General features: G+C 31.5%; 1 protein-coding gene across 4 annotated transcripts in view; it reads right to left on the minus strand.

Moving 5' to 3' along the window:
- The window catches only part of atoh8 (atonal bHLH transcription factor 8), a 140,830-nt gene extending 122,366 nt beyond the window's left edge, over positions 1-18,464 (minus strand). The window contains exons 1-3 of one of the 4 annotated variants that reach the window (XM_076092099.1): positions 15,323-18,464; positions 14,074-14,229; positions 13,726-13,805 (exon numbers count right to left, since the gene is read on the minus strand). In XM_076092099.1, the coding sequence (XP_075948214.1) occupies positions 13,726-13,805; positions 14,074-14,229; positions 15,323-15,964 (878 nt within the window). In that variant the 5' untranslated portion in view covers positions 15,965-18,464. Of the gene's footprint in view, positions 1-13,725; positions 13,809-14,073; positions 14,230-15,322 lie in introns of all 4 variants that reach the window. The other 3 variants (XM_076092098.1, XM_076092097.1, XM_076092096.1) reach the window with 3 other exon arrangements.
- Positions 18,465-19,770: the final 1,306 nt, after the last annotated feature.

Raw genomic sequence — 19,770 nt, forward strand, 5'->3', positions numbered from 1 at the left:
ATAACATTATTGAAAGTTACGTGGTATAATAAAGTTATTGAAAGTTACGTGGTATAATAACATTGAAAGTTACATGGTATAATAACATTATTGAAAGTTACGTGGTATAATAACATTATTGTAAGTTATGTGGTATAATAACATTGAAAGTTATGTGGTATAATAACAGTATTGAAAGTTACGTGGAATAATAACATTGAAAGTTACGTGGTATAATAACATTAGAAGTTACATGTTATTATACCGTTATTAAAAGTTATGTGGTATACTATTATTGAAAGTCATTTGGTATAATAACATTGAAAGTTATGTGGTATAATAACATGAAAGTTACGTGGTATAATGACATTATTGAAAGTTACGTGGTATAATAACATTGAAAGTTATGTGGTAAAATAACAGTATTGAAAGTTACGTGGAATAATAACATTGAAAGTTACGTGGTATAATAACATTATTGAAAGTTATGTGGTATAATAACATTATAAGTTACGTGGTATTATAACATTATTAAAAGTTACGTGGTATAATAACATTAGAAGTTACGTGGTATTATACCGTTATTAAAAGTTATGTGGTATAATATTATTGAAAGTCATTTGGTTTAATAACATTGAAAGTTATGTGGTATAATAACATGAAAGTTACGTGGTATAATGACATTATTGAAAGTTACGTGGTATAATAACATTATTGAAAGTTACGTGGTATAATAACATTGAAAGTTATGTGGTATAATAACATTATGAAAGTTACGTGGTATAATAACATTATTGAAAGTTACGTGGTATAATAAAGTTATTGAAAGTTACGTGGTATAATAACATTGAAAGTTACATGGTATAATAACATTATTGAAAGTTACGTGGTATAATAACGTTATTGTAAGTTACGTGGTATAATAACATTGAAAGTTATGTGGTATAATAACAGTATTGAAAGTTACGTGGTATAATAACATTGAAAGATACATGGTATAATAACATTATTGAAAGTTATGTGGTATAATAACATTATGAAAGTTACGTGGTATAATAACATTATTGAAAGTTACGTGGTATAATAACATTGAAAGTTACGTGGTATAATAACATTAGAAGTTACGTGGTATTATACCGTTATTAAAAGTTATGTGGTATAACATTATTGAAAGTTATGTGGTATAATAACATTGAAAGTTACGTGGTGTAATAACATGAAAGTTACGTGGTATAATAACATTGAAAGTTACGTGGTATAATAACATTATTGAAAGTTACGTGTTGTAATAACATTATTGAAAGTTACGTGGTATAATAACAATGAAAGTTATGTGGTATAATAACATTATGAAAGTTACATGGTATAATAACATTGAAAGTTACATGGTATAATAACATTATTGAAAGTTATGTGGTATAATAAAGTTATTGAAAGTTACGTGGTATAATAACATTGAAAGTTACATGGTATAATAACATTATTGAAAGTTATGTGGTATAATAAAGTTATTGAAAGTTACATGGTATAACATTGAAAGTTGTGTGGTATAATAAGATTAGAATTTACGTGGTATTATACCGTTATTAAAAGTTACGTGGTATAATAACATTGAAAGTTACGTGGTATAATAACATTATTGAAAGTTACGTGGTATTATAACATTATTAAAAGTTACGTGGTATAATAACATTAGAAGTTACGTGGTATTATACCGTTATTAAAAGTTATGTGGTATAATATTATTGAAAGTCATTTGGTATAATAACATTGAAAGTTATGTGGTATAATAACATGAAAGTTACGTGGTATAATGACATTATTTAAATTTACGTGGTATAATAACATTATTGAAAGTTACGTGGTATAATAACATTGAAAGTTATGTGGTATAATAACATTATGAAAGTTACGTGGTATAATAACATTATTGAAAGTTACGTGGTATAATAAAGTTATTGAAAGTTACGTGGTATAATAACATTGAAAGTTACATGGTATAATAACATTATTGAAAGTTACGTGGTATAATAACGTTATTGTAAGTTACGTGGTATAATAACATTGAAAGTTATGTGGTATAATAACAGTATTGAAAGTTACGTGGTATAATAACATTGAAAGATACATGGTATAATAACATTATTGAAAGTTATGTGGTATAATAACATTATGAAAGTTACGTGGTATAATAACATTATTGAAAGTTACGTGGTATAATAACATTAAAAGTTACGTGGTATAATAACATTGAAAGTTATGTGGTATAATAACAGTATTGAAAGTTACGTGGAATAATAACATTATAAGTTACGTGGTATAATAACATTAGAAGTTACGTGGTATAATAACATTAGAAGTTACGTGGTATTATACCGTTATTAAAAGTTATGTGGTATAACATTATTGAAAGTTATGTGTTATAATAACATTGAAAGTTACGTGGTGTAATAACATGAAAGTTACGTGGTATAATAACATTGAAAGTTACGTGGTATAATAACATTATTGAAAGTTACGTGGTATAATAAAGTTATTGAAAGTTACGTGGTATAATAACATTGAAAGTTATGTGGTATAATAACATTGAAAGTTACGTGGTATAATAACATTGAAAGTTACGTGGTATAATAACATTATTGAAAGTTACGTGGTATAATAAAGTTATTGAAAGTTACGTGGTATAATAACATTGAAAGTTATGTGGTATAATAACATTGAAAGTTACGTGGTATAATAACATTGAAAGTTACGTGGTATAATGACATTATTGAAAGTTACGTGGTATAATAAAGTTATTGAAAGTTACGTGGAATAATAGCATTGAAAGTTACGTGGTATAATAATATTGAAAGTTACGTGGTATAATAACATTGAAAGTTATGTGGTATAATAACATTATTGAAAGTTATGTGGTATAATAACATTATAAGTTACGTGGTATAATAACATTAGAAGTTACGTGGTATAATAACATTAGAAGTTACGTGGTATTATACCGTTATTAAAAGTTATGTGGTATAACATTATTGAAAGTTATGTGGTATAATAACATTGAAAGTTACGTGGTGTAATAACATGAAAGTTACGTGGTATAATAACATTGAAAGTTCCGTGGTATAATAACATTATTGAAAGTTACGTGGTATAATAAAGTTATTGAAAGTTACGTGGTATAATAACATTGAAAGTTACATGGTATAATAACATTATTGAAAGTTACGTGGTATAATAACGTTATTGTAAGTTACGTGGTATAATAACATTGAAAGTTATGTGGTATAATAACAGTATTGAAAGTTACGTGGAATAATAACATTGAAAGTTACGTGGTATAATAACATTGAAAGTTACATGGTATAATAACACTATTGAAAGTTACGTGGTATAATAATGTTATTGTAAGTTACGTGGTATTATAACATTGAAAGTTACGTGGTATAATAACATTGAAAGTTATGTGGTATAATAACATTATAAGTTACGTGGTATAATAACATTAGAAGTTACGTGGTATAATAACATTAGAAGTTACGTGGTATTATACCGTTATTAAAAGTTATGTGGTATAACATTATTGAAAGTTATGTGGTATAATAACATTGAAAGTTACGTGGTGTAATAACATGAAAGTTACGTGGTATAATAACATTGAAAGTTACGTGGTATAATAACATTATTGAAAGTTATGTGGTATAATAACATTATAAGTTACGTGGTATAATAACATTAGAAGTTACGTGGTATAATAACATTAGAAGTTACGTGGTATTATACCGTTATTAAAAGTTATGTGGTATAACATTATTGAAAGTTATGTGGTATAATAACATTGAAAGTTACGTGGTGTAATAACATGAAAGTTACGTGGTATAATAACATTGAAAGTTCCGTGGTATAATAACATTTTTGAAAGTTACGTGGTATAATAAAGTTATTGAAAGTTACGTGGTATAATAACATTGAAAGTTACATGGTATAATAACATTATTGAAAGTTACGTGGTATAATAACGTTATTGTAAGTTACGTGGTATAATAACATTGAAAGTTATGTGCTATAATAACAGTATTGAAAGTTACGTGGAATAATAACATTGAAAGTTACGTGGTATAATAACATTGAAAGTTACATGGTATAATAACACTATTGAAAGTTACGTGGTACAATAATGTTATTGTAAGTTACGTGGTATAATAACATTGAAAGTTACGTGGTATAATAACATTATTGAAAGTTACGTGGTATAATAACATTGAAAGTTATGTGGTATAATAACAGTATTGAAAGTTACGTGGAATAACATTGAAAGTTACGTGGTATAATAACATTGAAAGTTACGTGGTATAACATTATTGAAAGTTATGTGTTATAATAACATTGAAAGTTACGTGGTGTAATAACATGAAAGTTACGTGGTATAATAACATTGAAAGTTACGTGGTGTAATAACATTATTGAAAGTTACGTGGTATAATAAAGTTATTGAAAGTTACGTGGTATAATAACATTGAAAGTTATGTGGTATAATAACATTGAAAGTTACGTGGTATAATAACATTGAAAGTTACGTGGTATAATAACATTATTGAAAGTTACGTGGTATAATAAAGTTATTGAAAGTTACGTGGTATAATAACATTGAAAGTTATGTGGTATAATAACATTGAAAGTTACGTGGTATAATAACATTGAAAGTTACGTGGTATAATGACATTATTGAAAGTTACGTGGTATAATAAAGTTATTGAAAGTTACGTGGAATAATAGCATTGAAAGTTACGTGGTATAATAACATTGAAAGTTACGTGGTATAATAACATTATTGAAAGTTATGTGGTATAATAACATTATAAGTTACGTGGTATAATAACATTAGAAGTTACGTGGTATAATAACATTAGAAGTTACGTGGTATTATACCGTTATTAAAAGTTATGTGGTATAACATTATTGAAAGTTATGTGGTATAATAACATTGAAAGTTACGTGGTGTAATAACATGAAAGTTACGTGGTATAATAACATTGAAAGTTCCGTGGTATAATAACATTATTGAAAGTTACGTGGTATAATAAAGTTATTGAAAGTTACGTGGTATAATAACATTGAAAGTTACATGGTATAATAACATTATTGAAAGTTACGTGGTATAATAATGTTATTGTAAGTTACGTGGTATAATAACATTGAAAGTTATGTGGTATAATAACAGTATTGAAAGTTACGTGGAATAATAACATTGAAAGTTACGTGGTATAATAACATTGAAAGTTACATGGTATAATAACACTATTGAAAGTTACGTGGTATAATAATGTTATTGTAAGTTACGTGGTATAATAACATTGAAAGTTATGTGGTATAATAACATTATAAGTTACGTGGTATAATAACATTAGAAGTTACGTGGTATAATAACATTAGAAGTTACGTGGTATTATACCGTTATTAAAAGTTATGTGGTATAACATTATTGAAATTATGTGGTATAATAACATTGAAAGTTACGTGGTGTAATAACATGAAAGTTACGTGGTATAATAACATTGAAAGTTACGTGGTATAATAACATTATTGAAAGTTATGTGGTATAATAACATTATAAGTTACGTGGTATAATAACATTAGAAGTTACGTGGTATTATACCGTTATTAAAAGTTATGTGGTATAACATTATTGAAAGTTATGTGGTATAATAACATTGAAAGTTACGTGGTGTAATAACATGAAAGTTCCGTGGTATAATAACATTGAAAGTTCCGTGGTATAATAACATTTTTGAAAGTTACGTGGTATAATAAAGTTATTGAAAGTTACGTGGTATAATAACATTGAAAGTTACATGGTATAATAACATTATTGAAAGTTACGTGGTATAATAACGTTATTGTAAGTTACGTGGTATAATAACATTGAAAGTTATGTGGTATAATAACAGTATTGAAAGTTACGTGGAATAATAACATTGAAAGTTACGTGGTATAATAACATTGAAAGTTACATGGTATAATAACACTATTGAAAGTTACGTGGTACAATAATGTTATTGTAAGTTACGTGGTATAATAACATTGAAAGTTACGTGGTATAATGACATTATTGAAAGTTACGTGGTATAATAACATTGAAAGTTATGTGGTATAATAACAGTATTGAAAGTTACGTGGAATAACATTGAAAGTTACGTGGTATAATAACATTGAAAGTTACGTGGTATAATAACATTGAAAGTTACGTGGTATAATAACATTATTGAAAGTTATGTGGTATAATAACATTATAAGTTACGTGGTATAATAACATTAGAAGTTACGTGGTATAATAACATTAGAAGTTACGTGGTATTATACCGTTATTAAAAGTTATGTGGTATAACATTATTGAAAGTTACGTGGTATAATAACATTAGAAGTTACATGGTATTATACCGTTATTAAAAGTTATGTGGTATACTATTATTGAAAGTCATTTGGTATAATAACATTGAAAGTTATGTGGTATAATAACATTGAAAGTTACGTGGTGTAATAACATGAAAGTTACGTGGTATAATAACATTGAAAGTTACGTGGTATAATAACATTATTGAAAGTTACGTGGTATAATAAAGTTATTGAAAGTTACGTGGTATAATAACATTGAAAGTTATGTGGTATAATAACAGTATTGAAAGTTACGTGGAATAATAACATTGAAAGTTACATGGTATAATAACATTGAAAGTTACATGGTATAATAACACTATTGAAAGTGACGTGGTATAATACCGTTATTAAAAGTTACGTGGTATAATAACATTATTGAAAGTTACGTGGTATAATAACATTGAAAGTTACGTGGTATAATAACGTTATTGAAAGTTACGTGGTATAATAACGTTATTGTAAGTTACATGGTATAATAACATTGAAAGTTACGTGGTATAATAACATTATTGAAAGTTACGTGGTATAATAACATTGAAAGTTATGTGGTATAATAACAGTATTGAAAGTTACGTGGAATAACATTGAAAGTTACGTGGTATAATAACATTGAAAGTTATGTGGTATAATAACATAAGTTACATGGTATTATAACATTATTAAAAGTTACGTGGTATAATAACATTAGAAGTTACGTGGTATTATACCGTTATTAAAAGTTATGTGGTATAATATTATTGAAAGTCATTTGGTATAATAACATTGAAAGTTATGTGGTATAATAACATGAAAGTTACGTGGTATAATGACATTATTGAAAGTTACGTGGTATAATAACATTATTGAAAGTTACGTGGTATAATAACATTGAAAGTTATGTGGTATAATAACATTATGAAAGTTACGTGGTATAATAACATTGAAAGTTACGTGGTATAATAACATTATTGAAAGTTATGTGGTATAATAACATTAGAAGTTACGTGGTATTATGCCGTTATTAAAAGTTATGTGGTATAACATTATTGAAAGTCATTTGGTATAATAACATTGAAAGTTATGTGGTATAATAACATTATTGAAAGTTACGTGGTATAATAACATTATGAAAGTTACGTGGTATAATAACATTATTGAAAGTTACGTGGTATAATAACATTAAAAGTTACGTGGTATAATAACATTGAAAGTTATGTGGTATAATAACAGTATTGAAAGTTACGTGGTATAATAACATTAAAAGTTACGTGGTATAATAACATTATTGAAAGTTACGTGGTATAATAAAGTTATTGAAAGTTACGTGGTATAATAACATTGAAAGTTACATGGTATAATAACATTATTGAAAGTTACGTGGTATAATAACATTATTGTAAGTTACGTGGTATAATAACGTTATTGAAAGTTACGTGGTATAATAACGTTATTGTAAGTTACATGGTATAATAACATTGAAAGTTACGTGGTATAATAACATTATTGAAAGTTACGTGGTATAATAACATTATTGAAAGTTACGTGGTATAATAACAGTATTGAAAGTTACGTGGAATAACATTGAAAGTTACGTGGTATAATAACATTGAAAGTTATGTGGTATAATAACATAAGTTACATGGTATTATAACATTATTAAAAGTTACGTGGTATAATAACATTAGAAGTTACGTGGTATTATACCGTTATTAAAAGTTATGTGGTATAATATTATTGAAAGTCATTTGGTATAATAACATTGAAAGTTATGTGGTATAATAACATGAAAGTTACGTGGTATAATGACATTATTGAAAGTTACGTGGTATAATAACATTATTGAAAGTTACGTGGTATAATAACATTGAAAGTTATGTGGTATAATAACATTATGAAAGTTACGTGGTATAATAACATTGAAAGTTACGTGGTATAATAACATTATTGAAAGTTATGTGGTATAATAACATTAGAAGTTACGTGGTATTATGCCGTTATTAAAAGTTATGTGGTATAACATTATTGAAAGTCATTTGGTATAATAACATTGAAAGTTATGTGGTATAATAACATTATTGAAAGTTACGTGGTATAATAACATTATGAAAGTTACGTGGTATAATAACATTATTGAAAGTTACGTGGTATAATAACATTAAAAGTTACGTGGTATAATAACATTGAAAGTTATGTGGTATAATAACAGTATTGAAAGTTACGTGGTATAATAACATTAAAAGTTACGTGGTATAATAACATTATTGAAAGTTACGTGGTATAATAAAGTTATTGAAAGTTACGTGGTATAATAACATTGAAAGTTACATGGTATAATAACATTATTGAAAGTTACGTGGTATAATAACATTATTGTAAGTTATGTGGTATAATAACATTGAAAGTTATGTGGTATAATAACAGTATTGAAAGTTACGTGGAATAATAACATTGAAAGTTACGTGGTATAATAACATTAGAAGTTACATGGTATTATACCGTTATTAAAAGTTATGTGGTATACTATTATTGAAAGTCATTTGGTATAATAACATTGAAAGTTATGTGGTATAATAACATGAAAGTTACGTGGTATAATGACATTATTGAAAGTTACGTGGTATAATAACATTGAAAGTTATGTGGTAAAATAACAGTATTGAAAGTTACGTGGAATAATAACATTGAAAGTTACGTGGTATAATAACATTATTGAAAGTTATGTGGTATAATAACATTATAAGTTACGTGGTATTATAACATTATTAAAAGTTACGTGGTATAATAACATTAGAAGTTACGTGGTATTATACCGTTATTAAAAGTTATGTGGTATAATATTATTGAAAGTCATTTGGTTTAATAACATTGAAAGTTATGTGGTATAATAACATGAAAGTTACGTGGTATAATGACATTATTGAAAGTTACGTGGTATAATAACATTATTGAAAGTTACGTGGTATAATAACATTGAAAGTTATGTGGTATAATAACATTATGAAAGTTACGTGGTATAATAACATTATTGAAAGTTACGTGGTATAATAAAGTTATTGAAAGTTACGTGGTATAATAACATTGAAAGTTACATGGTATAATAACATTATTGAAAGTTACGTGGTATAATAACGTTATTGTAAGTTACGTGGTATAATAACATTGAAAGTTATGTGGTATAATAACAGTATTGAAAGTTACGTGGTATAATAACATTGAAAGATACATGGTATAATAACATTATTGAAAGTTATGTGGTATAATAACATTATGAAAGTTACGTGGTATAATAACATTATTGAAAGTTACGTGGTATAATAACATTGAAAGTTACGTGGTATAATAACATTAGAAGTTACGTGGTATTATACCGTTATTAAAAGTTATGTGGTATAACATTATTGAAAGTTATGTGGTATAATAACATTGAAAGTTACGTGGTGTAATAACATGAAAGTTACGTGGTATAATAACATTGAAAGTTACGTGGTATAATAACATTATTGAAAGTTACGTGGTGTAATAACATTATTGAAAGTTACGTGGTATAATAACAATGAAAGTTATGTGGTATAATAACATTATGAAAGTTACATGGTATAATAACATTGAAAGTTACATGGTATAATAACATTATTGAAAGTTATGTGGTATAATAAAGTTATTGAAAGTTACGTGGTATAATAACATTGAAAGTTACATGGTATAATAACATTATTGAAAGTTATGTGGTATAATAAAGTTATTGAAAGTTACATGGTATAACATTGAAAGTTGTGTGGTATAATAAGATTAGAATTTACGTGGTATTATACCGTTATTAAAAGTTATGTGGTATAATAACAGTATTGAAAGTTACGTGGTATAATAACATTAAAAGTTACGTGGTATAATAACATTATTGAAAGTTACGTGGTATAATAAAGTTATTGAAAGTTACGTGGTATAATAACATTGAAAGTTACATGGTATAATAACATTATTGAAAGTTACGTGGTATAATAACATTATTGTAAGTTATGTGGTATAATAACATTGAAAGTTATGTGGTATAATAACAGTATTGAAAGTTACGTGGAATAATAACATTGAAAGTTACGTGGTATAATAACATTAGAAGTTACATGGTATTATACCGTTATTAAAAGTTATGTGGTATACTATTATTGAAAGTCATTTGGTATAATAACATTGAAAGTTATGTGGTATAATAACATGAAAGTTACGTGGTATAATGACATTATTGAAAGTTACGTGGTATAATAACATTGAAAGTTATGTGGTAAAATAACAGTATTGAAAGTTACGTGGAATAATAACATTGAAAGTTACGTGGTATAATAACATTATTGAAAGTTATGTGGTATAATAACATTATAAGTTACGTGGTATTATAACATTATTAAAAGTTACGTGGTATAATAACATTAGAAGTTACGTGGTATTATACCGTTATTAAAAGTTATGTGGTATAATATTATTGAAAGTCATTTGGTTTAATAACATTGAAAGTTATGTGGTATAATAACATGAAAGTTACGTGGTATAATGACATTATTGAAAGTTACGTGGTATAATAACATTATTGAAAGTTACGTGGTATAATAACATTGAAAGTTATGTGGTATAATAACATTATGAAAGTTACGTGGTATAATAACATTATTGAAAGTTACGTGGTATAATAAAGTTATTGAAAGTTACGTGGTATAATAACATTGAAAGTTACATGGTATAATAACATTATTGAAAGTTACGTGGTATAATAACGTTATTGTAAGTTACGTGGTATAATAACATTGAAAGTTATGTGGTATAATAACAGTATTGAAAGTTACGTGGTATAATAACATTGAAAGATACATGGTATAATAACATTATTGAAAGTTATGTGGTATAATAACATTATGAAAGTTACGTGGTATAATAACATTATTGAAAGTTACGTGGTATAATAACATTGAAAGTTACGTGGTATAATAACATTAGAAGTTACGTGGTATTATACCGTTATTAAAAGTTATGTGGTATAACATTATTGAAAGTTATGTGGTATAATAACATTGAAAGTTACGTGGTGTAATAACATGAAAGTTACGTGGTATAATAACATTGAAAGTTACGTGGTATAATAACATTATTGAAAGTTACGTGGTGTAATAACATTATTGAAAGTTACGTGGTATAATAACAATGAAAGTTATGTGGTATAATAACATTATGAAAGTTACATGGTATAATAACATTGAAAGTTACATGGTATAATAACATTATTGAAAGTTATGTGGTATAATAAAGTTATTGAAAGTTACGTGGTATAATAACATTGAAAGTTACATGGTATAATAACATTATTGAAAGTTATGTGGTATAATAAAGTTATTGAAAGTTACATGGTATAACATTGAAAGTTGTGTGGTATAATAAGATTAGAATTTACGTGGTATTATACCGTTATTAAAAGTTACGTGGTATAATAACATTGAAAGTTACGTGGTATAATAACATTATTGAAAGTTACGTGGTATAATAAAGTTATTGAAAGTTACGTGGTATAATAACATTGAAAGTTACATGGTATAATAACATTATTGAAAGTTACGTGGTATAATAATGTTATTGTAAGTTACGTGGTATAATGACAGTATTGAAAGTTACGTGGAATAATAACATTGAATGTTACGTGGTATAATAACATTGAAAGTTACGTGGTATAATAACACTATTGAAAGTGACGTGGTATAATACCGTTTTTAAAAGTTACGTGGTATAATAACATTATGAAAGTTACGTGGTATAATAACATTATTGAAAGTTACGTGGTATAATAACATTAAAAGTTACGTGGTATAGTAACATTGAAAGTTATGTGGTATAACAGTATTGAAAGTTACGTGGAATAATAACATTGAAAGTTACGTGGTATAATAGCATTGAAAGTTACGTGGTATAATAACATTGAAAGTTATGTGGTATAATAACATTATTGAAAGTTATGTGGTATAATAACATTGGAAGTTACGTGGTATTATACCGTTATTAAAAGTTATGTGGTACAACATTATTGAAAGTTATGTGGTATAATAACATTAAAAGTTACGTGGTATAATAACATTGAAAGTTATGTGGTATAACAGTATTGAAAGTTACGTGGAATAATAACATTGAAAGTTACGTGGTATAATAACATTGAAAGTTACGTGGTATAATAACATTATTGAAAGTTATGTGGTATAATAACATTAGAAGTTACGTGGTATTATACCGTTATTAAAAGTTATGTGTAATAACATTATTGAAAGTTACGTGGTATAATAACAATGAAAGTTATGTGGTATAATAACATTATGAAAGTTACATGGTATAATAACATTGAAAATTATGTGGTATAATAACATTAGAAGTTACGTGGTATTATACCGTTATTAAAAGTTACGTGGTATAATAACATTGAAAGTTACGTGGTATAATAACATTATTGAAAGTTATGTGGTATTATAAAGTTATTGAAAGTTACGTGGTATAATAACATTGAAAGTTACATGGTATAATAACATTATTGAAAGTTATGTGGTATAATAAAGTTATTGAAAGTTACGTGGTATAATAACATTGAAAGTTACATGGTATAATAACATTATTGAAAGTTACGTGGTATAATTTGTTATTCTATGTTTATATTTTATATCCTACTTGTGGTTTCTTATATCTAAAGTGTATTCTAATATATTCTTTATACTGTGTATTCTATAGATATACATATCTGGTGTTGATATGTATATTTACTGAAATGCTTGAATAACCTGCTGCTGTAACACAATACTTTGCCAATTTGGGATTGATAAAGTACATTTTATTAAAAAACGTACCAACATGATTATGGTGTGATTTTTGCAGGGATCTATACCAAACAAAGTTTTCTTTAGTCTGTAGAAGCTGATGTGTAGGCCAGGACATCTCTGCAGCCCACTGACAGAAATCTACCTGCCCAAAGTTAGTTATTACTTACCTATACAAATTGTTTTATTTATTAGTGGTTATGAAATAAGAACACAAACTTATTGTCACTCACTTTTTTACCACTTGCTCGATTGGGCTAGATTTACAAGCACAACGTGGCATTTTACTTGCTCAGTATTGTGTTGACACTGCATTGCCGGTTTGAGAAGCTGAGAGGAATAAATCTCTGTTTTTATTAAAAATGAAGAAACGTATGGCTCTTTCAAGTTTCTATCAGTTTTGGGTGGCAGTGGAGTTTTATGACATGGTGGCAAACGATTTATGAAGCTTTGTGTTCTTATAAGCAAGACTACAGCAGTAAACTGATGCCATCAGCCTTACTTTTTAAATGTGATCAGACAGAATCTCTTGTTGGCGCTGGCCCATACAGCTGCTCTGCATGTGGCCATCCTGATGTTGGTCTGCTGTAAGAACATTATACAGCGCTTTAAATGAGAAACTAAGTGAACCTGTATTCACTTCACTTACAGACCGACAGACTGTAAGTGAAGTTTTTATTTCCTGCAGTATATTGTCAGCATCTGCATATTGAAGCCACCTTAAACATATTTACTGAAAGCCAAAACAATGTATGTGATTCTGAGCAATGTTTATGTGTACAGTATGCGTGTGTTTGAGCTTGTACATGTGTGCGTGTGTTGTGTTATCAGTATAGAATGTGAGTCTGACCTGTTTCCTAAGGGCCTCAAACGCAGCACTGATGGTATGGACCCGGGTTCTCTCTCGGGCGTTGGCTAGAAGCCTCCTGGTCTGCTGGATGGCTTTGACCTCTGGGAGACGGCCAGGTCCATCAGCACTCCCCCCAGCCTGCCTCCTGGGAGACTCCTGAGAGCAGAAGGACATTTGTTTTTCCGTTTCACTGAACTAAACAACAGCACCATTTTATTGAACTTGTCCTCTGGAACAGAGCTTGTAACCCACAAATCCCTCATGGGGTTTTTCCACAGGACAGCAAGGTTACCTTGCATTTCCTATACCTTCTTCACAATAAAATCATCCCACCAGTTCATCAGTGAATAGTTGTTAATGTGAACAGCAGCAGTAGGAAATATAATCATGAATATACCCTGCTGGTTTGGCACGCCGTGGCTGACCCAGGCCCATGGAAAAACCCTATCAGAACTACGAGGCAGCAGTTAAACCTTCTAACCAAACACTGATTAACACCTCACCATGATCAACCTCAGGATCACGTGCACCTAACTACAGCAGATGATTCAAATTAATTTTTAACATTTCAATGTATTGTTTTTCCTTGTCATTTTATTAGAAATGTGTTACCTCACTGGGTTGGCAGTTTTTTTTTACTTTAAGAAAATAAGATTTGGGGATGTTTTAAGTTCATAATGGAATCCAGCAAACAAGGCAGCATGAAGCAGCATAAGGACTGTTCAATCACAATGCTGTGCTACATGTTTCATAGGTCACCAGAATGAGACAACGCACATTTACTCTTGGGCCTGGAGATAGCCAGCATACATTCTCATGTGCATTCCTTCTATTACAGTATTGAGGATGGGCAGATCCCTACCGCAGTGACTGAAACTCAATTATTCATTTTGCATAAATGAATGTCCCATTGAAAAGTACTGATTAATAACTGCTGATGAGTATTGCCCATACCAAATTATCACAACACATGAGACAAATCATCTCACAAAGAGGTAAAATGCACTTAATGCTAGCAGTAACTACTGATTAATATATTGGTTTTTTTCAATTAAGGGCATGTTTTGTAAGATATTAAGTTTACTATACACATACAAGTCAATGGGATTTAATACATTTAGCTCAAATCAATTAAAAATATTGCAATTCATTTTCAGTCAATTGACTAATGATGAATTAATTTCAGCTCTAATTCCATTACATCAATATTTCTCCACGTTATTTTCTTCATGACACTCCACACATTCACCTCAGGTGACTGGTCCCGGGGCTCCATATACTCGTGGCACTGGGTCTGGGAGGCTCTCGGGACAGGCAGAGCTGAAGTTTGGGGCTCCAGGGAGAAGGCCAGGTGGTTGGGTGAATGGCTGTGGCTGCTGCTGGATGATGTGGACAGAGGAAAAGTGGAGCAGAGGCCCAGTTTGAGTCTGTTGGACAGAGGCTGGGAGATGGCGGTGGGCCAGTGGGAGATCTCAGAGTTAGAGAACGGAGAGGCAGGTAACTGGGACAGTTTGGAAGTGATGGCGGGCACGTTAATGCCGATTCTCATGTCTATGGCGCCGCTCTGAGCTGGAGCCACGTTACCTTGTGGTAGTCCGGAGAGCATCCCCGTAGTACTAGCCATCCCCTCCTGTGACATCATCAGCTGTCTCTGTAGAGGATCCAACCTGCTGACATTACATGCCTCTGTCTGGGAGTCATCTACCGAGTTCACATCCGACATGTTCTCTGGGTAGGTGTTCATCCTTTCAGGCTCAGGGCCGCTGTAAAGCCTTTTAGGCTCCCGAGACTTCCTCTTGAACTTCTTGTTAGTGTCTGGCACAGAGATCAGCACTGGGTCTTTGTTAATGGATCTACTCCAGGTATTACTCAGTGGATGAGGGTTCTTCATTTTCCGACAATCAGTGTAACTAACAAGCTATTGAAGTGAAATGTTAACAACTAATCTAATTTCAACTATGCAAAATGCATCGCGTGTCTCGAATGCAAAATGATTCAATTCCACAAAGTTTCACTGTCATCTTTCACAATGTTCCCCTGCTTGCATTGGCTTCATTACTGTAAAAAAGTGGACTTTTGTGTTTCAGACACAGCTTTTGGTACAAGTCTATGTGAAAGTTTCCAACTCATAATGTACTCATACTTAACCAGTATGAGTTAAAAAAAAAAAAACCTTCGTTCCTGACAAACCTTCAGCTGCGAACAGCGTAACACAAGCTGTTCAAGTGCACTGACAGAAGCTGCACAGCCGTGTGTGTTGCTTCAACTTTACCAGCAGAGTTTCTGTGGCTCCACTCTGTCTGCATAGCAGCATCCTGAATAATCCACATTAGTACACAAAGCTGTGTAACATCTGCTATTCCGCACAAGTGGCCCCTCTGGTTCCAGACTTGCAGGGAGCTTTCCTCAGCTGTAAAGGTTTCTCTCTGTGTGAGCGGTCCAGGCCTGTGCCTCAGAGTTGGGCTTACAGTGGAGCTGTCTGAGCGTGGCTCCAGTCAGTCTGCATAGCAGCACTGTGAATAACCCACACTGACACACACACTGAGCACAGATCGGCTGCAGCGGAGCCGCAGCTGCTGGACAAAATAATGGGAACAGCACATGAACAGGATGGCAATTCTTCATGAGCAGTTTAAAATGCTAAATGCATTCACACTGACCAGTTATGTAATAATAACCAGATCAAAAACAGACAGTCACAGTATATACAAGAGTTTTCAAAGCACCCAGAGGAACGTAAGCTTATTGGATCTTATTCGGAGTTACATAATTGATAACTTGTCACGGGCTGTCAGGAGTGTCAACATATGAAAGACACAGAAAGAGTTCATGCACCCTCAAAGCAATAGTTTCTAAACTCCACCAAACCAGACAGCTTCTCCCAGATGAACTAGTCCCCTACATGCTGCCCCGGGACCGACACATCTCGGAGTCTGTGGAGCTTCGGGTCCCGTCTAGAAGAAACGCTCCGGTATCGCGCTGCCACTTCAACATGTAAAACGGATACAGTAAGTTCCTGCTTATCCCGATAGTAATCTTTGTTTGAAAGTCCAACGAGCTGTATCTTCTGAGCTGACACCGGTAGATCCTCTCCGTGTCTCACGGGATCCTGCTTCTCTGCGCGTGCAGCGTTCAGCCTGTCGTTGAAGGACCAGATAGCTAAATGGTTACAAAGCGAAGCGGGCTCGCGCTCCTCTGCTGGCGTCTGACTGGCTGGAGCTGTCTCGAGGCTCAAACACAAACACATGCACACAGAGAGGGAGAGAGAAAGAGGGAGAGGAAGAGAGAGAGAGTATCTGTACATTTGTTTTTAGTTGGAGCCTTAGTTTGGAGAGTGTATTTGTAGCCTACATGTTTTAACAAAGATTATTCACTACTAATCAAATAAAAAGGGATTACCCTAAACTCAAAATTACAGAAACGGGTCAGCAGCACCACCTGGTGGCGTATAACAGGAACTTACACGCTTGTTTGAATTTGACAAATTAAAAAAGTAAGACAATTAAACCTTTTGGATCAAGAGCATATCATGAAACTACATGTTCCAAATACTCTTAATAAAAAAACAAGAAAACATGACGCCCACACCCGGGTTCGCTACTTGATTGGTTCTTAGCAGTCACGACATGTCCTTCCCCGATTGGTCACGCCCCTATCACGTGACCCTTTCCCGGAAAATCACAAACAACAACAACATTGATTACCGATCGACTACCAGGTCAATTCACCATGGACAACTGATTACAGGTGTTGCTGACCTTGTTGTCTTTACTAGCAGCTGTTGTTCAGTTAAAGTCTGCATTATTACGGAGGAAGCAGCTGTTATTGGAGCGATTAGTCCAGCGGGGTTTTCAGACCTACAGAGTGGCCGTCTGAAGTCACAGTTAGCGGCTTTGAGGAGGGCGATAGACACAAAATGGAGGACTTTACTTTTCTTATTAATGCTTATTTTGTTCTGCACAACTATTGTGAAGTCCACACACATAAACTATAAAGGAACAAAACATTAATTGCTCTCCAGTACGACAGAGACTTCAGCCACCAGCAGAGCTATGAGTGAGAACAAACTGTTTTGTTTTTGTTTTTGTACCCTGAAAAAGAGAAGTCAACAACTTGCCTGCAGAAGGAAGGAAACACATTTTTCAGAGAAAGAGAAAGACAAGTTCTTTCATCATTAATGTATACATACTGAAAACTTCTCAGAACAATGGAAGTCCGTACGTCGCCCACTGCTGCGTCTTTCGTCAGCGAAGCAGGGCCAAAAAACTCAGCTGGTTCAAGTTATAATCAAAAGTATTTAATAATTAACAGAAGCTAAAACAGTTACAAACTGAATCACACTATCGATAGAAATATGTTCCATGGAGCAGAGAGCAAACGAGTTCCATCCAACAGTCCGACGAAATTCGGTTAGCTATAGAATGGAAGTCATGAGTTCTGAAGTTTCACCCTGAAACACTGTCTTTTTGGTTGAAAATGTCTCGTATCAGCTCAGTGATTGGCTGAAATCCCTCTGACTCCTCCTTGCTCTCTGACCCGATAGTGCAGCCTCCTCTGAAGCCAGCATGTCTTTGCTGACCATTTCCTGTTTCCTTCCTGATGCCGGTGTCTCAGCTTGGCTCATCTGTTACCATATACAGTATATGGTCGCCTCCTGAAAACCCTCTCTCTACCATTTCATCTAATATCCTTCACAGTTTGATACATCCAGTGACTATACTTATAGTGTTCAATACATTTAATGACTATACTCTTTGGATAAAAGCTTCTACACCTAAACATATTGTAGACATATAATGTCCTCTATAAGTAAATATATTGTGACATTTAATATATTCTATCAGTAAATATATTGTGACATATTATATCCACCACTAGGGGTGCTATTACACATACTAAGAATGTTTTTAAACTTAGATTTCTCACATTGAACTGACCATAAAGAAGTCATCTCATAGTAAGAGTTTTACTTGGTGTCTGGGCTCAGTTAGGTCATTGTGTGTTGATTACCTTGATTGTTTTGCTTAAAAGTTGCTGTATTGTTATAACGTGTATCTTCGCGGACGGCCGAGTCCCGTTATATTGTGTATTTCATACTGTTTGAACCGTGTTGTAATAGATCAGTCACCGCGAGTGGAGTGTGAAATTGTGGTTTTATCAGCAAAAGTAATCAGAATCGCGGCCGGCTGAATTAAACTTCGTCAGCCAAACTTCTGTGAGATAGAATCACGATGGTGGTAAGGATCTGCTTTGCTTTGGAGGATTTCTTTTGTTTTGTTTGCTTTCTCTCTTCTTCTACTACCACCCCTAATAATGTGTATGTGTATGTGCATGCACATACACACTCCTACCACAGATTGTTTGTTGATTTTAGATAGTATGCTCATAAATGTATAGTAGTTGTTGTTAGTTTTAAATACCATTTGATTTTGGTGTTCAATCGCCCCAAGTTCTCCCACAACTTCCCTTCTCCGTTCTCTACACTGGCTCCCTGTAAGAGCTCGCATCCAGTTTAAGACTCTGGTGCTAGCCTACAGGGCAGTGAAAGGAACAGCTCCTTCCTATCTCCAGGCCATGGTCAAGCCCTACACCCCTGCCCGACCACTTCGCTCTGCTGCCTCTGGGCAATTGGTTGCCCCGTCGCTCAGAGGTCCCTGCGGCCATTCGACCCGGTCACGGCTGTTTTCTGTCCTGGCC

Source organism: Anarhichas minor, unplaced genomic scaffold, assembly GCF_050575085.1.
Source record: "Anarhichas minor isolate MPS153535 unplaced genomic scaffold, ASM5057508v1 ptg000015l, whole genome shotgun sequence".
Lineage (NCBI taxonomy): Eukaryota > Metazoa > Chordata > Actinopteri > Perciformes > Anarhichadidae > Anarhichas > Anarhichas minor.